Below are 20,959 nucleotides of genomic sequence, written 5' to 3' on the forward strand. Positions count from 1 at the left end.
GTCAAGACCTTGTTGTAAATCCAAATATTCCAGACCCGTTCAAGCTAGGATGGTCGAGTGATGCAGATAACATTCCAGTACCTATCCTGTCAGACATTGCAATAGCTTATGAGTCTGTTGTCTAGCTTGTTAGGTGCGGATATGGAATAAGCAAATGCTCCAGAAGATGTTCCTGCAGACGACACAATCTGACATGTACAGAAGCATGTGCTTGTGGAGCAGATGAAGAATGTACCAATACAGCTGTGCACCAAACTGAGGAACTTGAAAATACTAATAACATAGATGATGACAACTAGGCATTTTAATACCTCAAGGTCAGCTCTATCATAAAAGTTGAATTACAATATTGAAATTTCAACTTTTAAAAACATGATTTTCTGCATTTCATTGCATAAATGCTGAAAAAATTAATCTTAGCCAATTTCAAGGTGAAATGCACCTATATTCTCCTTAGACAATGTTGTTGCACTACTATAAGATGCTTAGAATCATTTTCTTATCCATATCTGACAGAAATGAGATAAATATATTTTATTCTCAATGATAGTAATTGCCTAAAGCGGTATGCCATATTTTAATAAAAGGCGGCCATTTTGGATTTAGAGGCCATCTTGGATTGAAGAAAATTAAGTTTTTATTTCTCAGTGGATTCTCAGAAACATAAGTAGTGAAAATAATCAGGAAAAATGGAAAGAAATCAATGTCCTTATAGCTGGCAGACCATTTAGACAAATTGGCGGCCATTTTGGATTTTGCAGCCATCTTGGATTCTAGAAAATGATCCTAATTACGTTCTTAGTGGATTTTGACAATCAAAAGTATAAATAATCATTAAGAAAAATATGACTTTGTGTGCTTTCGGGACAAATACCACTTAAAAAAGGCTAAATATGGTGGCCATTTTGAATTTCAAAATGGCCGCCGAAGACACATTCGAAAAAAATGGAACCAACTCAGGTTTTGTTTGTAGGGGTATTCAGAAGCTAAAAAGCATTGGTTCTACTAATGTAGCAAATTTTGCACTGGGTTACGTAACACCATGTACTATAGGGCTAGGCCTAGGAGCCTAGTTTCTTAATTATACAATAAACATTTGCATTTCCCCAGCTGGCCTGTAGCCAGCACCACCCCCCGCCCAAATGCTAAAGGCCCAAAAAGTTCCCCTTTTTTTAAACCTTAAAAGTCCCATTTGCGAGCACAGCGAGCGAAAAATAGAGGTTTTTTATGCCTTCTGTATCTTGGTCCGTCCAAAATGTCCAAATCCGCCCAGTCCAAAAGTTCCAAATTTTGAAAAAATCCACTTTTTCAAAATCAATACCCCCCAATCAATCCAGATTACGGGCCTGATTGCCCCAGCAAATATTCCAAACTAGCATGACTGGGTCTTGTACAAATACAAGCCATTAAGCATGTCAACTTCAAGGCACTGTTTCGTGTCTGTCGAATGGTGCATTCATGATTGTACAGCATGCATGTCATGTGCAGCCCCGTGTGCAGCAGGCATGTAATTTAACTGCTCAGTAAGCTTAACTATTTTAACATATCCTGATGATACAAAATGGAAAACCAAGTTGAAATATACATCCAGCAATGTTCAAAAATTTGAAATTGTTTTTCAACGTGTTTCAGATATAGGCCTAGGCCTAGGCCGACTAGCCTACAAATCTAGCGTGATGCAGAATTCACTGCTTGCCTATCCAGATCCAAATCCAGATCCTACATCAAGTTCAAACAAACGGACACATTCAAGGCATTATGTCATTGATTGATGCGCCATCCCGCTCGTGGCAGTGGCATCAGTTTTGCACTCGCGTGTGGGTAGGCCTACCCATAAACACTTGGAATCAAACACTTGTGTGCGTACTCACAAACACTTGTGCACGCGCGTACGTGGGGCCCCTATACCTTCAATAATTTGCAAATGTGCGTGCGTACCTATAAACACTTGTGAACGCGAGTGTGCACTTGCAAACACTTGCGAACTCGCATGCGTACCCGTAATAACTTTCGCGTACCCATAAACACTTGCGAACGGGCATGCGTACTCGAAAACACTTGCAAACTCGATTGCGTAACGTACGCACGTGCGTACCCGCAATAACTTTCGAACGCAAGTGCGTATCCATAAACACTTGCGCATGCGTGTGCGTACCCATAAACACTTGCGCATACGCTTGCGTACTTGCAAACACTTGCGAACGTGCATGCGTACGCATAAACACTTGAGAACGAGTGTATTCACGCAAACACTTGCGAACGTGCGTGCGTATACTCCCAAACACTTGGGAACGTGCGTTTGTAGGCCTACTTGCAAACACTTGTGTATGCATTATGTGTATACTTGCAAACACTTGCGAACGCGCGTGCGTACCCGCAATAACTTGCAAACGCATGTGCGTACCTATAAAGACTTGAACATGTGCATGCGTACCCATACACATTTGTGCACGCGCATGCGTATTCGCAAACACTTGCGAACGTGTGTGCGTACCGGCAATGTACGCAAGCGTACCCATGAACACTTGTAAACGTTAAACATGAGTGCGTACTCGCAAACATTTGCGAACGCTTGTTAACACAATTGTGCACGCGTGTACGTACCCACCCACAATATCTTGCAAACGTGCGGTATAGGCCTACCTATAAACACTTGCCGTCCCCCATGAAAAAAATTAGAGAGGGCATGCCCCCCTAACTCTCCCCTGCTTTCTCCGACTATGATCGACAACATAGGCCTATGATGCGGCCGGCCCACCCACGTATGGGTGCCGACCTCGATCTGCCGACCTCGTAGCTACTGACGCCGGCTATGCCGCCGCGGCGATACCCGGCAATACCCGGGGCGATATGATCGGGTTAGTAAAATAGTTAGAAGATATGCGAATAGGCATATTAGGGACCGATCACAAACACTTGTTAGGGGGGCTGATGCAAAAAAAATCATCGCGAAAGTTTTTCGCCCCCTTTCAGATCTCTAAAAATTCAGCCTCCCCCCCTTTGACATGAAAATTATGGGTCAATCCCATAGAAAATCATATAAACTCAATTTTCCTGGGGAAATTTTTGGTCATTTTTTTAAGGCCCCTCCTCTACCCCTAGGAGGGTCAAAACTAAAGCCCCTCCCCACCCTTTTGCATCAGCCCCCCCCCCCCTAACAAATGTTTGTGAACGTCTCTTGCACCAACTTCACCATGTTGTAGGAATTCCCATATCAACATCAGCCCGCCAATTGAGCGGCGACGGGGCCGTATAGCATACCCCGTACCACCCGGTGTTTTCGCGTAAGTATTTGAGGTAGTGCACGCCGCGCGCGCCACTTGAAGAAGGGAACGGAAGTTCGGTTTAAATCGTTAGATCATGCGGCCTGGATATATAGAAAAGCTTGGGTAAAATTTCAATGCTATCGACCTTTAAACATATATTATACTAGGCATATGCATATTTCGTCCTAATAATATTTTATGTAAGGTCATTAAGTTGTGCATTGAAACATTGGTTGAAATCAGGTTGAAATTTCAACGTTGTATCAACGTTGAAGTTTCAACCTGATTTCAACCTCCTAATTTTGCATTGAAAGTTGGTTGAAACATGGTTGAAATCAGGTTGAAATTTCAACGTTGTATCGACGTTGAAATTTCAACCTGATTTCAACCAATCTCTAGGTTGAAATCGGGTTGAAATCAGGTTAGGTTAGATTTCGACGTTGTATTTACGTTGATACAACGTCGAAATCCTAACCTGTGCCCACTGGGTTAGCTTGTCCTTACCTCAATCTGTGAACTGTTGAATCCACTTGGGTAAATACTGTATACTATGTTTGATAAATATCCATCATTTATGGGTGGGGCTGGTGTGGGCGGCCGCAGTACAGTGAGGCCGGTTTGAGCTCTCACACCTGTTATAATTACACCTAAAAAATAAAGCGGTAAAAAATCGCAAACCTCCACTGCTTACATCCATCTCACTTTTTCTACGTATCGCAATCGATTGACTCACCACATACGTATGTTATGTTATTTGTAGGTTAACTACAATAATTGGCATGCTTTCCAACCTGATAACTACTTAGGCACACCTCAGAATTGTGGAAGGTATGTTGTATGGAATGGTGCTGGTGCGTGGGATGACGCTGAATGTGACGCTATATTTCCATACATTTGCAAGAAAATGGTCATATTAGATGAACAACACTTGACCTCTTTCTGATGAGGAGTACAGCAACAACAATATACTTGACCTAAGATATAATAGGCATAGGCGGTGGTGATGTTGGCTACGGAGAGGACACCTCCCTACGTGTTTCCATGGGTAGACATCCACTGAAAAATCCTTACAAAAAATTGTGTCCAATTTATTGAATACCGAATACATTTATTTTGAGGAAAATAGTTTGAGATTGAAAACTTTTTGCTGGCTTCGCGCGTAATTCACCTTTTCGAGTACACCTAAGACCTCGTCATTTGACGTCACGCCGATCTGCGCCGATGCGCACATCGTTTATCGAACATCGTTACTGCACATTGCAAGTCGGCGTGACGTCAAATGACGAATTCTCAGGTGTACTCGCAAAGGCTTATGGGATTTACCGAAAAGGTGAATTGTCCAAGTGAAACAGGTCTAAACTATGATCGTCACCACCCCAAATGTCACCACCCTAAATGTCACCACCCTAAATGTCACCACCCTAAATGTCACCACCCTAAATGTGGCGGCATCCGCCGCCATTGATAATAGGTACTTCGGACCGAACAAGACTTAGTCACCAGATGGCTTTGCATGCACCTGAATGATGCATATATCTATCGTATTTCTTCGTAATCCTTATAGTCCTTAGTACACAAATTTTATTGTTCCCAAAACAAAATATTATTGTTGGGGGAATGGTCAATGAACTTTACATGGGTCAAATTTCAAACTTCATCAAATTGTGTCGAAACATTACTAATGTGTTCCTCTGTCATAAGCATTCAGAAAATGTATAGTTTTACCTATCTAGGATGTACCTTTCTTGAGTTATTACCAAAAGGACAAAGGTCAACCGTTGACCCCTTAAGGGTCAAAATTTTAAACTTGTACTATTTTGATGACAATGGTGTCAAAATCTTCGTATTTATAAACGATCTTAAATAATACTAGTTATATATAGTTATACTAGCAAAATGTAGGATGTTTTATTACCTATGTAGGCACCAAAAATGTCAAGGTCAATGTGTTTCTATTGGTCATTGACCTATTTTGATGCGAAATCTAGGTATTGAAACATCCCACATATTACAGACCTGTTCGAGTATAATACCTGTCTAATGTTTAGCCAAAACAGTTCTATTCTAATTTATAAGCAATTATCGTCTAGTAAGATTACGTAAAAATAATAGTATTATATTAGGTAAGAAATAGTAATATATGCCCATAGACGAATCTAATTTCACGCATTCCTACACCTCAATGGCAACCATAGCTGGGTCCCCGTCGGGTATATCCCACCTAAAGAAATGATGCGTCCTTGGCGGGGATTTTAAACTGTATTTCATCACCAGTGTTGCACGTAGACAATAGAATGATGAAAGTTTACAACACAATACAATATAACTTCGATTTTTAAGCGGCTTTAAACCACCCAATTGGACAGTAACAACACCAGTTTTGCGCGCCAGGGACCCAGTCATGGCCGACTAAATTCTGACCAGCACTTTGCTCGTTGGATTCGTCTATATTCAAGATTCTGAGTACTCATCAGACTGAGTTATGTTTTATTTAACAAAACAGGAATATATCACCGAAGTGTTAAGCCCTCCTTTATTTTTCCGCAATCTGGAGTAGATGAAATTAAAAAGAAGGTTACGACAGCCAGGCAGTGTTTGTTTACAATGGTTACTGTAAATAAAATAATTTAATGTTTATTGCTTAAAACAAGCAACTTCAATCGCACCATGTACAAATAAGTACACAACCTGTATTAACATTTTATTGTTTTATGAGTGAAATCATTTAGTTACATTTATAAAATACACAACAAACTTATTTAGAATAGCTATGAGATCAATGATATTAACTTTAAAACCAGAAATACTAATAGCCATAATATGTACCAAGTCATGTGGTGAAATACATTATTGAATTTAATTGGAACAACATTTGGGAAAATAGTGTTCTTAGAGTGAAATTACACAAAAGTGTTTTAGGTGGGCGAGTTAGCGCAGCGGTAATTCCCTCGCTTTGCACCACTGAGGTCCAGGGTTCAAGCCCCGGCGCGGCCCAAGGACTCATGTGCACTTGGTTTATCCCGATTCCATGCTCGCTCTCGCAGGTTTTCTCCGGGATCTCCGGTTTCCTCCTGTATCGCAAAAATCGGTGATTAGTTGTTTGGTTATCAAAACTTCCTTCACCCAATGGAATTTGGGGAGCTGCACAGATAATTATTGGATGTTACAATCTAAATGCGGATAGGTGTGCGCCGTTCGGCGGCAACCTAGTTGATGCGATCTGATTGTGATGATTCACCATTGCAGCGAAATTACAGCGCTTTGAGTCCTCTAAGATCTGGAGAAAGGCGCTTTATAAATCCAAAATTTAATTTATTATTATTTATATTTACCCACACAAAAGAAAAATAAGAAAGTGAATTTCCTACATTGAATATTTTCATTTTGCCTATAATAAACTTTAGGCCAAAGAGACAAAATGCATTTGAAACTGTAGGCTAAAAAGTATCACACACGGATGTATTCTGTAGTTATTGTCGGGCAGGATATGATATGGATACGGTATACAAATGTGTGACACGATCTGATCCGCTCAGATCAATAGTAGGACATTTTGAAAATTTAGTTATTACCATTACCAACATGTCTAGCACTTAAATTACTGATCTCTGACATAGTAATTATTTGCAAAGTTTAAGCTTTTGAAATTGTTTTTAAATGTTTTTCCTCCTTAGTCACATAAATATTTTGAACTACCGAACTTTAGTCAATATCGATTGTAAATATCAATTCGATTAGGCTATTATATTGTGAATCAAAAATCAGAAATAATTTGTAAACTCATTAAATAATAATATGTAAATTAATGAATTTGGTGTAAGTATGAAATGTAATGAATGAAAGTAAGTAAAGAAGTAAAACAAGTAAAAACAGGATATAAAAGTACCTAGTAATTAAACCAATAATGTGTGGTTTGCATAAAGAATCATGATTCCTATTTAAATGTTAGTTTTCACTAATAGCTACTACTCACATTGTCCCCTTTTAAACAAATGGGTTAAAACGAATAAAATTGCTATTTCATTCAAGCGCCAACAATGCGTGTATCATCTCGCTGATCGTATTATTGTCATGAATATTGGCGCAGTATTACACAACTAGAACGAACAAACAAGACGTAAGACGAATAGCGATATGCACACAGATTATACGTCCAAGACGGACAGCGCTTACAATGTGTGTATAATCTTGCTGATCGTATTATTATCATGATTATTGGCAGAGTGACTGACTGATTCAATGGTACGCACGCACGCGATGTGTTTCCAGCACTCAGTCAGTGAGCTCAGAGTAAAACAAGATTGAGGGCGTGCTGTGGAGCAAATCACACATTATGGCTTATTATCATTTATAAATGATTGTAATTTATTGTATAGATTTTTAGTATTTATATACATGTACGAGATACATATTCATCATAATATAATTCAAATACATTGTATTGTATGTGTATGGTGGACTAATTAAGTATAATAATATACAGCATTGATATTAGATGATTAAAAGTTCTCGTATTGCCTATTAATTATTTGTCCACAAAGAAAGCCTATTCTTTTAAGCTAAAATTAATTTAAAAAAAATATATTTTTGGAAAAAGAAAGGTATCCTTTGAAATTCCTGTTAACATTTTATTCACAAAATCCACTATACCAAAACAACTTACTTGATATATTGACTTATGTTTTTAGAAATTATCCCCATTTTGCGAAGAAAATACATACCAAAAAAGCAATTTTCTACAAACAATTGCACATAATGGTGTATGTTTAAGTATAAAACAGTATTTTGAAAAATTGAGAAAACAACCCCGAGACTTTGATATGCTCTAAACGATAGTGGAAAATGTTACCTTTTATTTGCATATTATTCAAGTTCTCTTGTCACAAAAATTAGGCAATATTATGAAAAAAAATACGCTGACAAAATCGAATTTTTGGTATAAAAGTATCAACATTATGCACAAAACGTCCTTGTTGTTTGAAAACAGTTAAAATGTCACGCTTGCGAAAGCTGTATTTAGTGCATGGCCTTAATTTGCATATTTTTTGCACCAATTATTCAAAAAGTACATATACCAAAATATCGAAATAATTTACCATTCTGGGTGCAAATTCGACTTATCTTAAGTTTGTTTTGTTTACATAACTTTAAAATACAGCTAATGCGACTTGACTTAACGTGTTGGTTTCAGATAATCACAGAGGATGATTTAAGTACTACCCACCACCCCACCGGTTTTACTGTGCAGCAGGCCAGCAGTGTGAGTAACATGACACCACTGCTTTGCTATGCTGCATAGAAATGCATGGGTAAATTTGAAATTGTACAGTTATATTTACATAGAAAAACGCTATGAAGATGCTGGTCGATTTCACATTTTATGTTATCTACAGAAGGTGTGAATTATCCTTTAAACACACATCACTTTTGTTCTGAAATCGTCCAAGTAATAATGACACACGCACAATTCTAAAACAACATCTTTTGCACAGAGTTCAATGGGATTTGAAAAGTAGAAAAGTAAAGTGGCAGTTGAAACTCTAGTGATAACACTTTCACAGTGCATGATGGGGCTTTCATAAATCATCCTCTGAGATAATCCATTGTTTAGAGTGCATGTTTCAGATAATATGGCTATGACAGCTAGTTCGTGAAATATAATCCACAGTGAATACATGCATATACGGTGATATCTACACGCATTTTATTTCATTCGATTTAGAAAACGTGACATTTTGTCAGTTCAGCACATAAAAAAAGGGCCGTGTTCGTTCAATCAATCAATCAATCAATCTTTATTTCATTCAAAATACAACAATACAATAACAGCAAAACAACACATTTGAATGAGGAGATGCTCAGAAGGCCAAAAAGGCCTGAACAAGCACCCCCTTAACCTTAGCCCAAGTTTCTTAATTTGTCTAATAAAATACAATTACATACATACAAACACCCCCCCCGACCCTCTTTCATACATTCATGTAGAACGAACTAAGCAGGAAAAAAATGATGAATAAAGAACATGCAGAATATAAGTGCAAGACAAATTAGGATTTCATAACATGTGCTCATGTATATCGCACAAGAAAGCTGACATTTTGTGAATATAGTATAAATGCTAAGAGATCAATTAATTTTAATCGATTTTTTGTTTTAAAAGGGAGAAAAATAAAAATAAGTAAATCCAAACTATATATATCTCGCCTGACGTTTGTCTATACAGCACTTTCTTCTGTTACATAAATTTATGAGTCCCTTTTTGCATAGATCACTCTCAGCAATATAATTGAAGACGACAATGAAAGTTTTGTAGATAGAAATCTGTAACAATAAAAATATAGATTATCGAGAGCCTGTTATATGTCAATTTGTCTCGATAAGGTCCTCTGTTTTGATTCATATACCGTAAGTGTTCGGTTTTAAGCAGGGAAGTCCAATTCTAGTCGTATCCTGATTACTTTGATGACTCATGACGTATAACTTTCAGATACCCATCCTTATCAACTGCATCTTTAGTCCAACCCCGCGATGGCGTGTTTTCATATGCTTTAGCATAATGTCTAACACCTCCTGCAACACAAAGACAAGTGCACATTTAGTATTTAGTTGAGGGATTGGTTAATTTACGCTTACTTTTAAAACACAGGGGCGTATGGCTAGGGGATGGGGGACACGTGTCCATGGGGTGTAGAATCGACCGATTAAAGTCTGGTCATAGATTGATCAATTCAACCCCCCCCCCCAAACGGTGAAAGTCATTATGTCAGATAAGTAAGACCAAAATGTACCCTGATATGACCAAATTAGTATACTTGTGCAAATTATTTGCGGTTTCCGCCCATTATTCTGAAGGAGCTTTATTTCGAATTGAGCAAAAGTCTTAGTAAAACCATAACCCATACTAATCCATGCCATATCTAAAATTTTGGGAATTATCCTCAATTCGGAAAAACACTTGGAACAATGGGCCGACACCATTTTTGCACGCTCCGTGCTGTGTTTAGGACGAATCATATATGAGTAGGTCAGTTGCAATCCTTTTCTAGAAGACAGCGCCATTCGCTAGCTTTGTCCAGTGCTCCACAAATCCCATCTGCGCCCCTGTTGTCTTGGAACACATGTAGCTCTATAAACACGCCTTCAGTTTGGTATAATATTCATCTTTATTGCTTCAAACAAGATCAACACTAGCTACCGCAACACATTAATATAAGCGCCATTTTTAGTAGTAGACTTCATAGCATATGGAATGCCAAGGACATTCAACAGGCCACCAAGATTGAACTATACAGAGTCCTAGTACTATCCATCCTAATGTATGGAGCCGAAACCTGGACCATCAAGAAAGAAGACGAAAATCGCCTCCTAGTCTTTGAAATGATGTGCTTGAGAAAGATCATGGGCGTCACGTCTGGACAGAATACGCAACACCACAATACGGGACACACTTGGACTGAAGCACACAATCATTGATAAAATCACCCCAAAAAAGGATCCGCTTCTTTGGCCACATACAGGGAATGCGAAATGACAGATACCCCAAAATTGTGATAAAGGGCAATGTACATGGGAAAAGACCACATGGAAGACCTCCCAAAAGATGGATGGACACTATCAAAACAGACTGCTTAGCTCAAAATATCACCTCCATAGCAGCAGCAGGAAGTGTGGCCAAAGACCGAGTGGTATGGCATGGATTCACCATGGATCAGATGGCAAGGCAGAGTGAATCAGCATCCGTGCCGACGCCTTAGGTCAAGGTAGGTCAAGGTCATTTTTAGTAGATTTTTAAAACTTTGTTTCAAGATAGCCAAATATGTGCTATCATAGCACATGTTTTCTTAATATTATGATGACCAGTTACATTTACTCTTGACACGTACCTTGTTGCCCGGCAGCTTTCTTATCAGGTGTGCTTCGGGCACTGTCAATAAAGGAGAACCAATGATAGAACATAAGTGAAATAGGCAGCCTCATATTTTAAGGTTAGTGTTAAAGGAAATCTCCGGCAATCGCAACACTATGCCTATATGTTCGGAAAATAATTATCAAGCACGAAACACATGGTTTTATTTTAAACAAACTCATATTGACCATGAAAAAAAACCAGCCGTGTCTCAACACGCGATATTTAAAATTACCGGGCACCGAAATTTTCTGGTGCAATGTCCCAGTAAGCCAATGAAGGCTGGCGACAGTTGAGTACAAATAACCATGACGTCATTGCCCTTAGCATGGCGAATATTAGCATGACGAATATTTTATGACCTGTGATTTTCAGGGTTTTTTTCAGAGGTCTTTCTGCATCGATTGTGTAAGGCAATGTCCACATAATGTAATAATCGTAACGAGAAAGTGCCTCATATTACATATGTAAATGAATGGAGGATGAAACAAAATTTGAGATTAAAAAATAAATTACAAATGAAGTAAAGGTTTTATTTTACAACATAATTAGAAAAACAAGTAAATTGTGATAAATATTTTCAGCACGTACGCCAAAAAGGTCAAAGGTCCTTTCCTTCTGTTTATCGTTAATGCAACGACAAATTAATAGGCTTTCAATGTTTTTACAAAGTCACTGTGTTCGACTGACTTACCCCCATGGGTCTTTCGATCTGTTACCATTCGCACCCTTGCTGCCTTGATCTCCTGGTATCAATGTGTATTCTTGGCTGAAAATATAAATGGTTTCTTGTAATATTCATCATAATCAACATCTTTGATCGTCAACATCTGGCTAATCATTGTATGCATGAAATGTTCATGTTCACTGGTTCACTTGATTGTGCATTACGTTTCACTACCTGAAGAGAATTGATCAAAATTAAATTCCCTAATGAGGTTAGTATCAGTCAATGAGTTGACCAGATCACCAGGTTGTCATTATAGCTAGACGCACTATATTACACATGGATCAATGAGTTACATAATAATGACCGTGTGTGGTATTTAGTTCCCAGAAAGTGAGTTTTGCCTTTGTAATTTTGATCCCTCACTATAAAAGTTATTACCATCGATTTGGTTGAAAACGGTGAGACGTGATCAATTCTGTTCAGGCAGTGAAACCTAATGTGACCCAAAGAAAAGATCAGATATAAGCACATTGTCAAAAACAATAAGGGAAGTATAAAATCTAACATAATGCTAATTTAAGTACAGATATCGTATTTCATTTAATGAAGTAAGCTACCATTTCTTCTGCCCTTTTTGCATAGAAATTCAAAATCCAAACAATTCACACTGATTGCTTTTCAAACTCTTATATTACCATCCCGTCTTTGCATAGACAATCAGTAATTTGTCTTAAGTAATGACGTAATGTGCACTGCAAAAAATATTTTACTTAAAATTGAGTAAAAAGGTCACAACTCAACAGTTGAGTAAAAAATTACTCAACATAGAGCTCATATTGATAAATATTACCCAACATTGAGGGTAATATCTATTAAACTGAGCTCAATATTGACTATTATTTACTCAATTTGAGTAATGTTTTATTCATTTTGTTGTGTTGTGACCCTTTTTACTCAAGTTGAGTAAAATATTTCTAAGAGTGTGTGCTTTTGTGACTTTACGTGAGCGGAAGTTGTGAATTTATTGAAACGCGCAATGAAAAACCAAATCAAGTGTAGAATACCTACCCATAATCCAAGTCATCGTCAAAAATTTGGCTAATCTGGCCATCAGTGGAACGCCTTACCAAAGGTCTACGTGAAGGTAAAGTTGACGCTTTGTTTTGGTCGCTGGATCTGGGCTTAGGGATAGGTCTCCTGGTAAGAAAAAATGGTGTGGAATCAGATAGCAACGCTAGCACATCATTCCATCATTTGAAAATATTGACCATCCGTATTGAAGATATAGATTTTTTCCCCAAAAAGACTTTGAGGTCTTTTGGGGAAAAAATGTATATCTTCAATAAAAAAGGTCAAAAGTTTCAAATGATGGACGGCTTTTCCTCTTGTAACCAGGGGCGTAACCAGACCTGACGTTCCGGGGGGGGCAAGTTTGAAAAATTTCCCAATTCTTGACCAAAAGTCGCGAGCGGCTTGCCGCGAAGCGTTAAACGGTGGGGTCCAGGGGCCCGCCTTAGGGGCCCTGGTTGGGTCCAGGGCAAAGCCCTGGAAGGTCAAGGGGCGGAGCCCCTGAAGCTCCTGGTTTTTGGCATATTAGAAGCTAAAAATCAGTGTTTCAGAGTACGAATTTCAAATTCCCTCTTTCTTTCCTTTTATCTTCTCCTTCCTTTTCTCTTCTCCTTCCCCTTTTTTCCCTCTTTTCCTTTTCTTCTTTCCCTTTCTCTTCTTCCCTCTTTTTCCCTTTTTCTCTTCTCCTTCCCTTTTTTCTTCCCCTTTTTTCTCTCCTTCCCCTTTTCCCTTCCCAATTTTGTGGTCTTCTTCCCAGTTTTTTTGTGTCCGGGGGGGCAGCTTGCCCCCCCGGCCACCCCACTGGTTACGCCACTGCTTGTAACTAAGCTCTTCATATAATGGTCGTGATTCAACACGTCGAGATCTGAGTCGTATATCTGTAAATTAATGACATGATGCACAGCGACCAGTCTTCGCGAGGAAAGAGTAAACACTATATGTGTCGCTCGATCTATCTAGGATGTTCAAATCCTAGCCAAGGATGACAATGATGCCAATTCTTCTTTGCTCGACGCAGGGAATAAAGTACGATCTTTTAATTACCTTGTTTGGTCATCCGGTGGTGACAATATATTTTGTTGTCTTGGTGGTAACACTGGAGCTCCATTGGGGCTAGATGGTACGCCAGCATTCATTTTCATGTAACCATCACTATTTTATTTAAAGCAATAACAAAGTAAAACATGTTAACATTTTCTATAGCAGTCAAACAGAACAACACCATCTAGACTAAGCATGGGTCAGTTTTGCTCCAAAGAGAATAAGAGTACTTTCAACTTGTTATCTGATATTCTACTCTAATTTCGTGTTGTGTTCTCATTAGGGACCGTTCTCAAACACTTTTTTAGGGGGGTCTGATGTAAAACAATTTCATCGCAAATTTTTTTCGGGGCCCCCTTTTCAGATCTCAAAAATCATTGACATGAAAATTATGGGTCAGCATATAAACTCAATTTGCCCAGGGCCCTCTTAGGAGTCAAAACTTTTAAGGCCCCCCTTTTTTGCATCAGCCCCCGTAACAAGTGTTTGTGAACGATCCCTTAACGAATAATACGTCAGATTTATTAATGACGTTAATTTTGAGTGATGCGTTAATTGAGTAAATTGCAATCTGAGTAAGTGTTAAGTTTGTAATGACATTACTGAATAACTAGCAGGTATGTTAGCACATCACTAACAAAGGTGCCAAAGTCTGAATTTTTATGATTTTTACGATCCTCCGGATGCGAGCAAATCACTTAATGGGCCTTCAAGTGAAGACCTGAGCGCAAGAAGACCGTAAGTCTACTTGGCCCCTTAACATGTATACACTAAAGTTGCGTATAGTTTCGTATTGTTTAGTAATGTTTTATACATGTTCATGGGCCAAAACAAATCTTTCACAACCTTTCATGATGTTTTCACCCTGGAACATGTATTAAACATTATAAAACCCTAAGAAACTATACGTAACTTTAGTGTATACATGTTGAGGGGCCAAGTGGACTTACGGTCTTCTTGCGCTCAGGTCTTCAAGTGCTTTTTCAGGGATGTTGTTTTTTAAGATAATTATTTATAAACTATTTATAAAATATCAGCCTTACCTGCGGGCTCCTTTAGCAGGCCCAATGCCAATATTCACATATTCCCTGTGAAACAAACAAACAAAATTTTAGTATTCGGATCGAGAAGTTGTAAAATCAAGGGCAATGTTAAGGGGTCGGTCACCCATCTTTGCACAATATTTTGTGTGGGGCCTGAGAGGACATCAGGCATATTGAATTGAATTCTTAATACGAAGAATGTCCTTCTGATATCAAATAATTTTGATTTTTGAAATTCGCGATATAATACAAATGTCATGGCTAATTATTAAGGGATCGAATAACGACGTTTGTACAGTATATTTATAGGACATGAGAGCATATTAGACATATCGAATGAGGAATGTCCATCTGATATGAAATCATTTTGATTTTTGAAATTGGCGATATAATACACATTTTATATGTTTTATGGAAAATTATTAAAAATTGATGTATTTTTTTAATTTTCATATTAAACAGTCCTCGAAGTAAAATTTATAAATCTAATGATACATATGTAGCTGGGGATAAAAGCCGACAACTATTTGAAAATGTTGACCTTTTGTATTGAAGGTATACAGTTTTGTTCCAAAAGGACCTAATTTTTAACAATAAGATCATTTTTAATATGACGGATGAAAAGAGGAGTTTCCTTCGTATGACGAGGATTTAAATAATACGACAATATTCTTACGTTTTATTTTAAACGGGGCTTATGTTTTAAGAGCGTACTAAATGAACAAAAGAGCTAGTTAACGTACTTGCGTGACATTTCATCCAGTCCCAAATCAGATACAGCCCTTCGTCCTCCTCGCTCATGTCGTTTATTTCGTTTAACGCTCCTCCTCTGTGGTACGTCAAAGACCTTACCGCCAGAGGACGCTGCACTTGCTGGCAGTCTTGCATCTTGGGGCGGTACCTCATATATTGGCTCATAATCAGGGGAAGAGAAAACGGTGGACGATCTGGAATTAGTCGAGTGTCCCGGGATCGGAGGTGGTGACTGCTTCAGTCGGTCATCCATCTCTTGATATTGTTCAGTGGTAAGGATTTGCACTGTCTGTGATGGCTTAGGGTTGTCTTCTATTGCCCATGGGTACAGTGGGATTGATGAGGCAGGTCGTACGGGAAGTTTACAGTAGTCAGGGAAGAGCCATGAAGCGTGGAATGGAGCGTGACTGGAATTATCATCATGTAACGAAAAACGGGTTGCTGTGTATCTGGATGAGACAAAGGTAATGTTATTATACATTGTCTTAGCGTTAATAGATCAGTACTAAATGATTGTCAGTCCGAGCCAACTGCCTGGTTATGAAACCCTTAGGAAGCCTTTCCTGACCAAGTAACATGTTTCCTGATAAGGCTTTTCAGCACTTCAGCTGATCGAGCGGTATGTTTCTTTTGCACACTTTATTTTAGTTGAAACAATTTCACCAGGAGCAAAATATTCATCTGATTTATATATATAAAATATTTAACATTCAAATTTAAATAACGAAACATTTTTAAAGGTTTTTCATTGTTTTAATATGTAAATTGCATGGATAACTAATAAGCAGATTTTATTTAAATGAAACAAAGTCAGATACCCTCCACAAAACATTGCAATAGATTGGTCTTACAATAATGTTTGTACAACCGTCTGTATCAGTAATATAGTTGCTTTAACTCCAAATACAAAAAACATAAACAAAAAAACGCTCATATCATTTAGAGGCATGCTTGTAACTTGAATTCTACGGTATATTACTTGAAATAGAGCAATGAATTGTTGAATACTATTTCTCTGGATCATGCTACATTATGCTGCTCTGCAAGTGTTGCCAGATCAGGTAGTTGGGTCGGTCTGACTGGTTGGGGATCATGAAAGGTAGGCCTATACGAGCATCGGGCTGGGATATAGTATAGGCTTGTTGTGTTGTTTTCTGAACTGATTACATTCTTGTTTCACGTTTACGCTACCGTTAACATTTTGCAATTCCGAATTTGTAATATGTTATCAAAAACAACATTTTGAAAGTATTTCAAGACGGAAACGTTTACAATATAATCACAGAGTTGAAAAAATAGACAATTTTACTGCACAACAGTCTCATGTTGTTCCGTCTTTGCATTCAAAGGTATAGAAAGACCACTCGCTATGTAGAAGGTCACTTCTAGACGTAATGTCTATAAGCTGTTATGGCAGCGCGGAGGTGGTCACGTGCGCATTTACAAAAGTGCATTTATATATATAACCGAAGCACACTGCTTACCTAGGGCAAATTGACGGGTGAAATAATATTTTGTCTTTCCCCAAAACAAGAATGGGTGCCGCTTACCTACAGAGGGCAAGAATAGTGATGGGTGATTCTTTTAGGAGTGTAACCTCATCTAGGGATTTCAGTCCTTTTCGGTCTTTGTTGGTTGATTCTGCACTGTACATGTAGATCACATCCGTCGGTAGCTGATCTAAATCCATAAGGCGTATAGGCCGCTTGCCTATTGATTTTGTACCTAGTGATTGAGACTGAGGAACAGGAATGGTTAAGTTACAGGTGTTTTAGAAAAATTTAAATAGCGATGTTATTGTTTTGACTGTAGCGTCTATTATTGATCCAACTTTGCTCCAAAGCGGACCTTAAATTTTTCATCCGATAGAATGAAAAAAGCGACGAAAAATCACGTCATATCCCCCCTGACACTGGTTCGATGAACGCCCATAGCACTTTTTCAAATGTGCTTTCATATGACTTTCTTTTGAAGACTTATTCACAGTAGCGTACATGGTTAAGCGTTTAAAATACGCTGCCAGGTTACTTACCAATTTAATGGCTGAAACAAAAGACACCACTTCAAAGGTACAATGCGTAACGGGATCTATTTTCTCCATGTTCATGTAACCTCATTGATTTTTACCAATTATTTCCTTGTTTCGTATATAGCCTATGTACATCTACCACAATAGGCTATTCCAGTTGAAATCCATACACCCCCTATGGAAGACATGACCGTAATATTCCACACAGGGAGTGTGAATTTCAAATGGGGTTACCTCGATGGGTAATTCAATTTGAAATATACACCCCTTTGTGGAAGATCTTTGGTTTCAACTGAAATAGTCAAATACACGCATGGTTTGCCATAAAATGTTTTAGGATTTGGTTGAGAAACATAGAATAACGTTTTCTCGTCGGAACCGGTGCAGTGTTTAACTTCCGTTTCATTAAAGGCGCACTTTCTTCGTTCTCTTTAATATTAGAATACAAGTTGTAATAGGAATCATAAACCTACCTTTGTAAAAAGACCTTTGTAATCACCAGGTATCATCAGCGGATTATTCACCCCTTTCGCCAAATATCCCGTTATGTGTTCTTTACCGTGACTTACAATCCTTCCAGCTCCTTCCGCTATTTTCAACATCCCCTCCGATTCCCCAACCTCTGCTACAATCCCAAACACCTGTGCCTGCGGTTCCCCAAGATTTGCAAGTCCACTAATATCCATAACAGGACCAAAAGATATTTTGTCATTCACTGACGAATACGTTTTTTGACAAAGCGTAATTTTGGCATCCATTTTGAAAGAGATGGGAAAATCTGGTGCATCCCAACGAGAGCCTTCTACGGTGGTCGTCGTGTTCCTTTCATCTTCTTCTATTAGTTGAGTTAGCCATAACAGATCTCCTTTCTTAAGGGAATGTTCTTTGTATTTGTCCTTAACCTCCACGACCATAGGGAGCTCAACTGATGTATCAGTAACGAGGTCTTTGATGGTGAAGTTTCTGTTTCGAACCGCCATTTTGATTTTGGGGTTAAATCAATCAACCCAACATTATTTCAATGCTATATAAATAAAATGTCAAACAATCTTCAAAAGCAACTGACACGATATAGCAATTGTACCAATTTTAGTATGTGCTGATCTTCACGTTACCGTCATCACGACTGGATTTGACGATCAAAAACTTGGCCTCATTATCGGAACCACAAGATTACCAATGAAATGACAGGTTGGTCTGCCAAAATGGCAAATGTAATCTGAAGTGGTAAACATTGTCAACATATGCGGTTAAAAGTTCACTCCGAATTGATTATAAGTCTAATATACCCAACACGTGACCTTTTGTCAGCCACTCTTAATCTGTTTGTGAGACGGAAGTTCCTCTTTTGTTTCAAAACGAAGTGAAACAAATACTAATAATACATTAATGACAATGCTATCAAGTAATCATAATCAATATTTGCATAAATCCCAACGATAGTGTGTAAAGTCCAAAAGCCATTTATTTCTAAAATAAAACATACATTGCAACCAGACTTAATATTATATATACATGGTATTTTAGTTCGGGGGCACTCATAATTCACGGACGTCTCTGATAAATACTTTTGAAGCGTCATGTCACATAACAGTATCATATTTCAGAGACGTCTCATAAATCACATACTCCCTAGTTTCAAAACCCAGTCGCAAACGATATTAGTAATTTTGGTAAACTTGCCGGCGCAGTGGGAATAATATTGTGAGTAGGCCTTTTCAGGGTTGTAGCTAGCCCGAGTTGAGTGCCTGCTAATTTTACTATCCAATTCAGGCTCGGGTACTCTTTTTTACTTCAAAACATTTGATTTTGGCCATTGCAATCTAAGTGTGTTTTGGAACCATTTGTCAGAATTTGCACAGATAGATATAATTTTTGCAAAAGGTAGATATTTGCTAACTGTTGTAAAGCTTTTTCGAATATACTCAGCTTCGTTCCGATGTACTGCATCGATTCCCCAGCTGTCAAAAAAGCTCGACGTATGTGATATCACTACCCGTCTTTGAAATCAGAGACGTCGGTGAATTACTAGTGCCCCCTACACAGCAAAAACAGTGTTTAAAATGTCGCTGTTTAAAACGACGTTGTTCAAACTTTGAACAACATTGTTTAAACAGTGTGTGTTTAACTCATGAATAATACAAAAAAAGGAACTTTTAAACAACGTTGTTTAAAAAAGATCGAATTTTGCAAAAGAGGGGTTTCCTTCCTTGAAATCAGGGTCAGATTCATCATCATGGCGGATGACTATGTGATTGACTTGCTCCAAAAGTGGGAAATACCAGACCTAATTGATACATTCAGAGGTAAGTGTTTGGTTTAAATATTGTTTGATGTGATGGAGTATTATATGAACACACAGTTGTGTGTTGTACATGCTAAATGATGCAAGCTGTGCAGTAGTATGCAGCCGTGACAAGTACAGTGTGAGCTTAACCACATCAAACAATAAACCAAACACTTACCTCTGAATGCGTCACAGTTCACTTTGCTCATGCACAGATGCATGGGGCTGATGTGCATGTTTTACAGTCAGTTCTTCTGGCCCATTCTCCCAAGTAAATCGATTTCAACAAACAAAAATTTTTCAAACTTTTAAACAACAAGTTTAAACAACTATGTATGTTTTAAACAATTGTTTTAAACAACAGCCATAAACAGTTTTAAACAACTGTTTGTTTTAAACATTTGTTGTTTAAAATACTTTAAACAACTGTGTACATTTAAACAACTAAAGTTAAACAACCCAGATGTTTAAAAATTGTTGTTTAAAATTTTTTTTTAAATTTTAAACAATTGGATGTTTAAGGTTTAAACAACCCAAGGTTGTTTAAACTTTGAACAGAAGTTGTTAGAGTGACCGGCGTAAACAGTGTTGTTTAAAAATTGTAAACAGTTGTTTAAAATATTTTTTACTGTGTAACTGATTTACGTTCTGTACATGACTAATGCGATTTGTGCATTACAATCGCGTAGTGCATACACTTGAAACTTTCAACTCGCTAATACACTTACCGTAAACGTTCGTCTAATGGCGCTATCGGCTCCCTTTACATAACCATGATAACTGGAATTTTAAACACAATGTAAAAGTGCCCTCCCATAAAAATCCCATCAGCAAATATAGGCACATACCCTTAATCATGTTAATCCTTCTTGGGATTTTTATAGTTCTACATGAAA

General features: G+C 38.0%; 2 protein-coding genes across 4 annotated transcripts in view; one reads left to right on the plus strand and one right to left on the minus strand.

Moving 5' to 3' along the window:
* LOC140139801 (putative DMBT1-like protein) overlaps window positions 1–7,791 on the plus strand; it is a 155,110-nt gene extending 147,319 nt beyond the window's left edge. Inside the window, exon 9 of the mRNA XM_072161532.1 lies at window positions 4,027–7,791. Within this exon, the coding sequence (XP_072017633.1) occupies window positions 4,027–4,209 (183 nt within the window). The 3' untranslated portion in view covers window positions 4,210–7,791. The remainder of the gene's footprint in view (window positions 1–4,026) is intronic.
* A 1,675-nt stretch (window positions 7,792–9,466) lies between these two features.
* LOC140139803 (uncharacterized) lies at window positions 9,467–19,884 on the minus strand. Of its 3 annotated transcripts, none has more exons than XM_072161535.1 (9): window positions 18,250–19,884; window positions 17,298–17,485; window positions 15,738–16,196; window positions 14,995–15,039; window positions 13,955–14,062; window positions 12,911–13,039; window positions 11,867–11,941; window positions 11,150–11,190; window positions 9,467–9,833 (listed from the first exon to the last, which is right to left on the minus strand). In XM_072161535.1, exons 1-9 carry the CDS (start codon window positions 18,754–18,756, stop codon window positions 9,721–9,723), a joined length of 1,665 nt encoding a protein of 554 aa, XP_072017636.1. In that variant the 5' UTR covers window positions 18,757–19,884; the 3' UTR covers window positions 9,467–9,720. The 3 variants fall into 3 exon arrangements, with proteins under 3 accessions (XP_072017636.1, XP_072017635.1, XP_072017637.1); XM_072161534.1 differs by having other exon boundaries at window positions 9,467–9,836; XM_072161536.1 differs by lacking the exon at window positions 18,250–19,884 and adding an exon at window positions 17,780–18,174 and having other exon boundaries at window positions 9,467–9,836.
* Between the last annotated feature and the right edge of the window lie 1,075 nt (window positions 19,885–20,959).

This window comes from Amphiura filiformis, chromosome 18 (assembly GCF_039555335.1).
Source record: "Amphiura filiformis chromosome 18, Afil_fr2py, whole genome shotgun sequence".
Lineage (NCBI taxonomy): Eukaryota > Metazoa > Echinodermata > Ophiuroidea > Amphilepidida > Amphiuridae > Amphiura > Amphiura filiformis.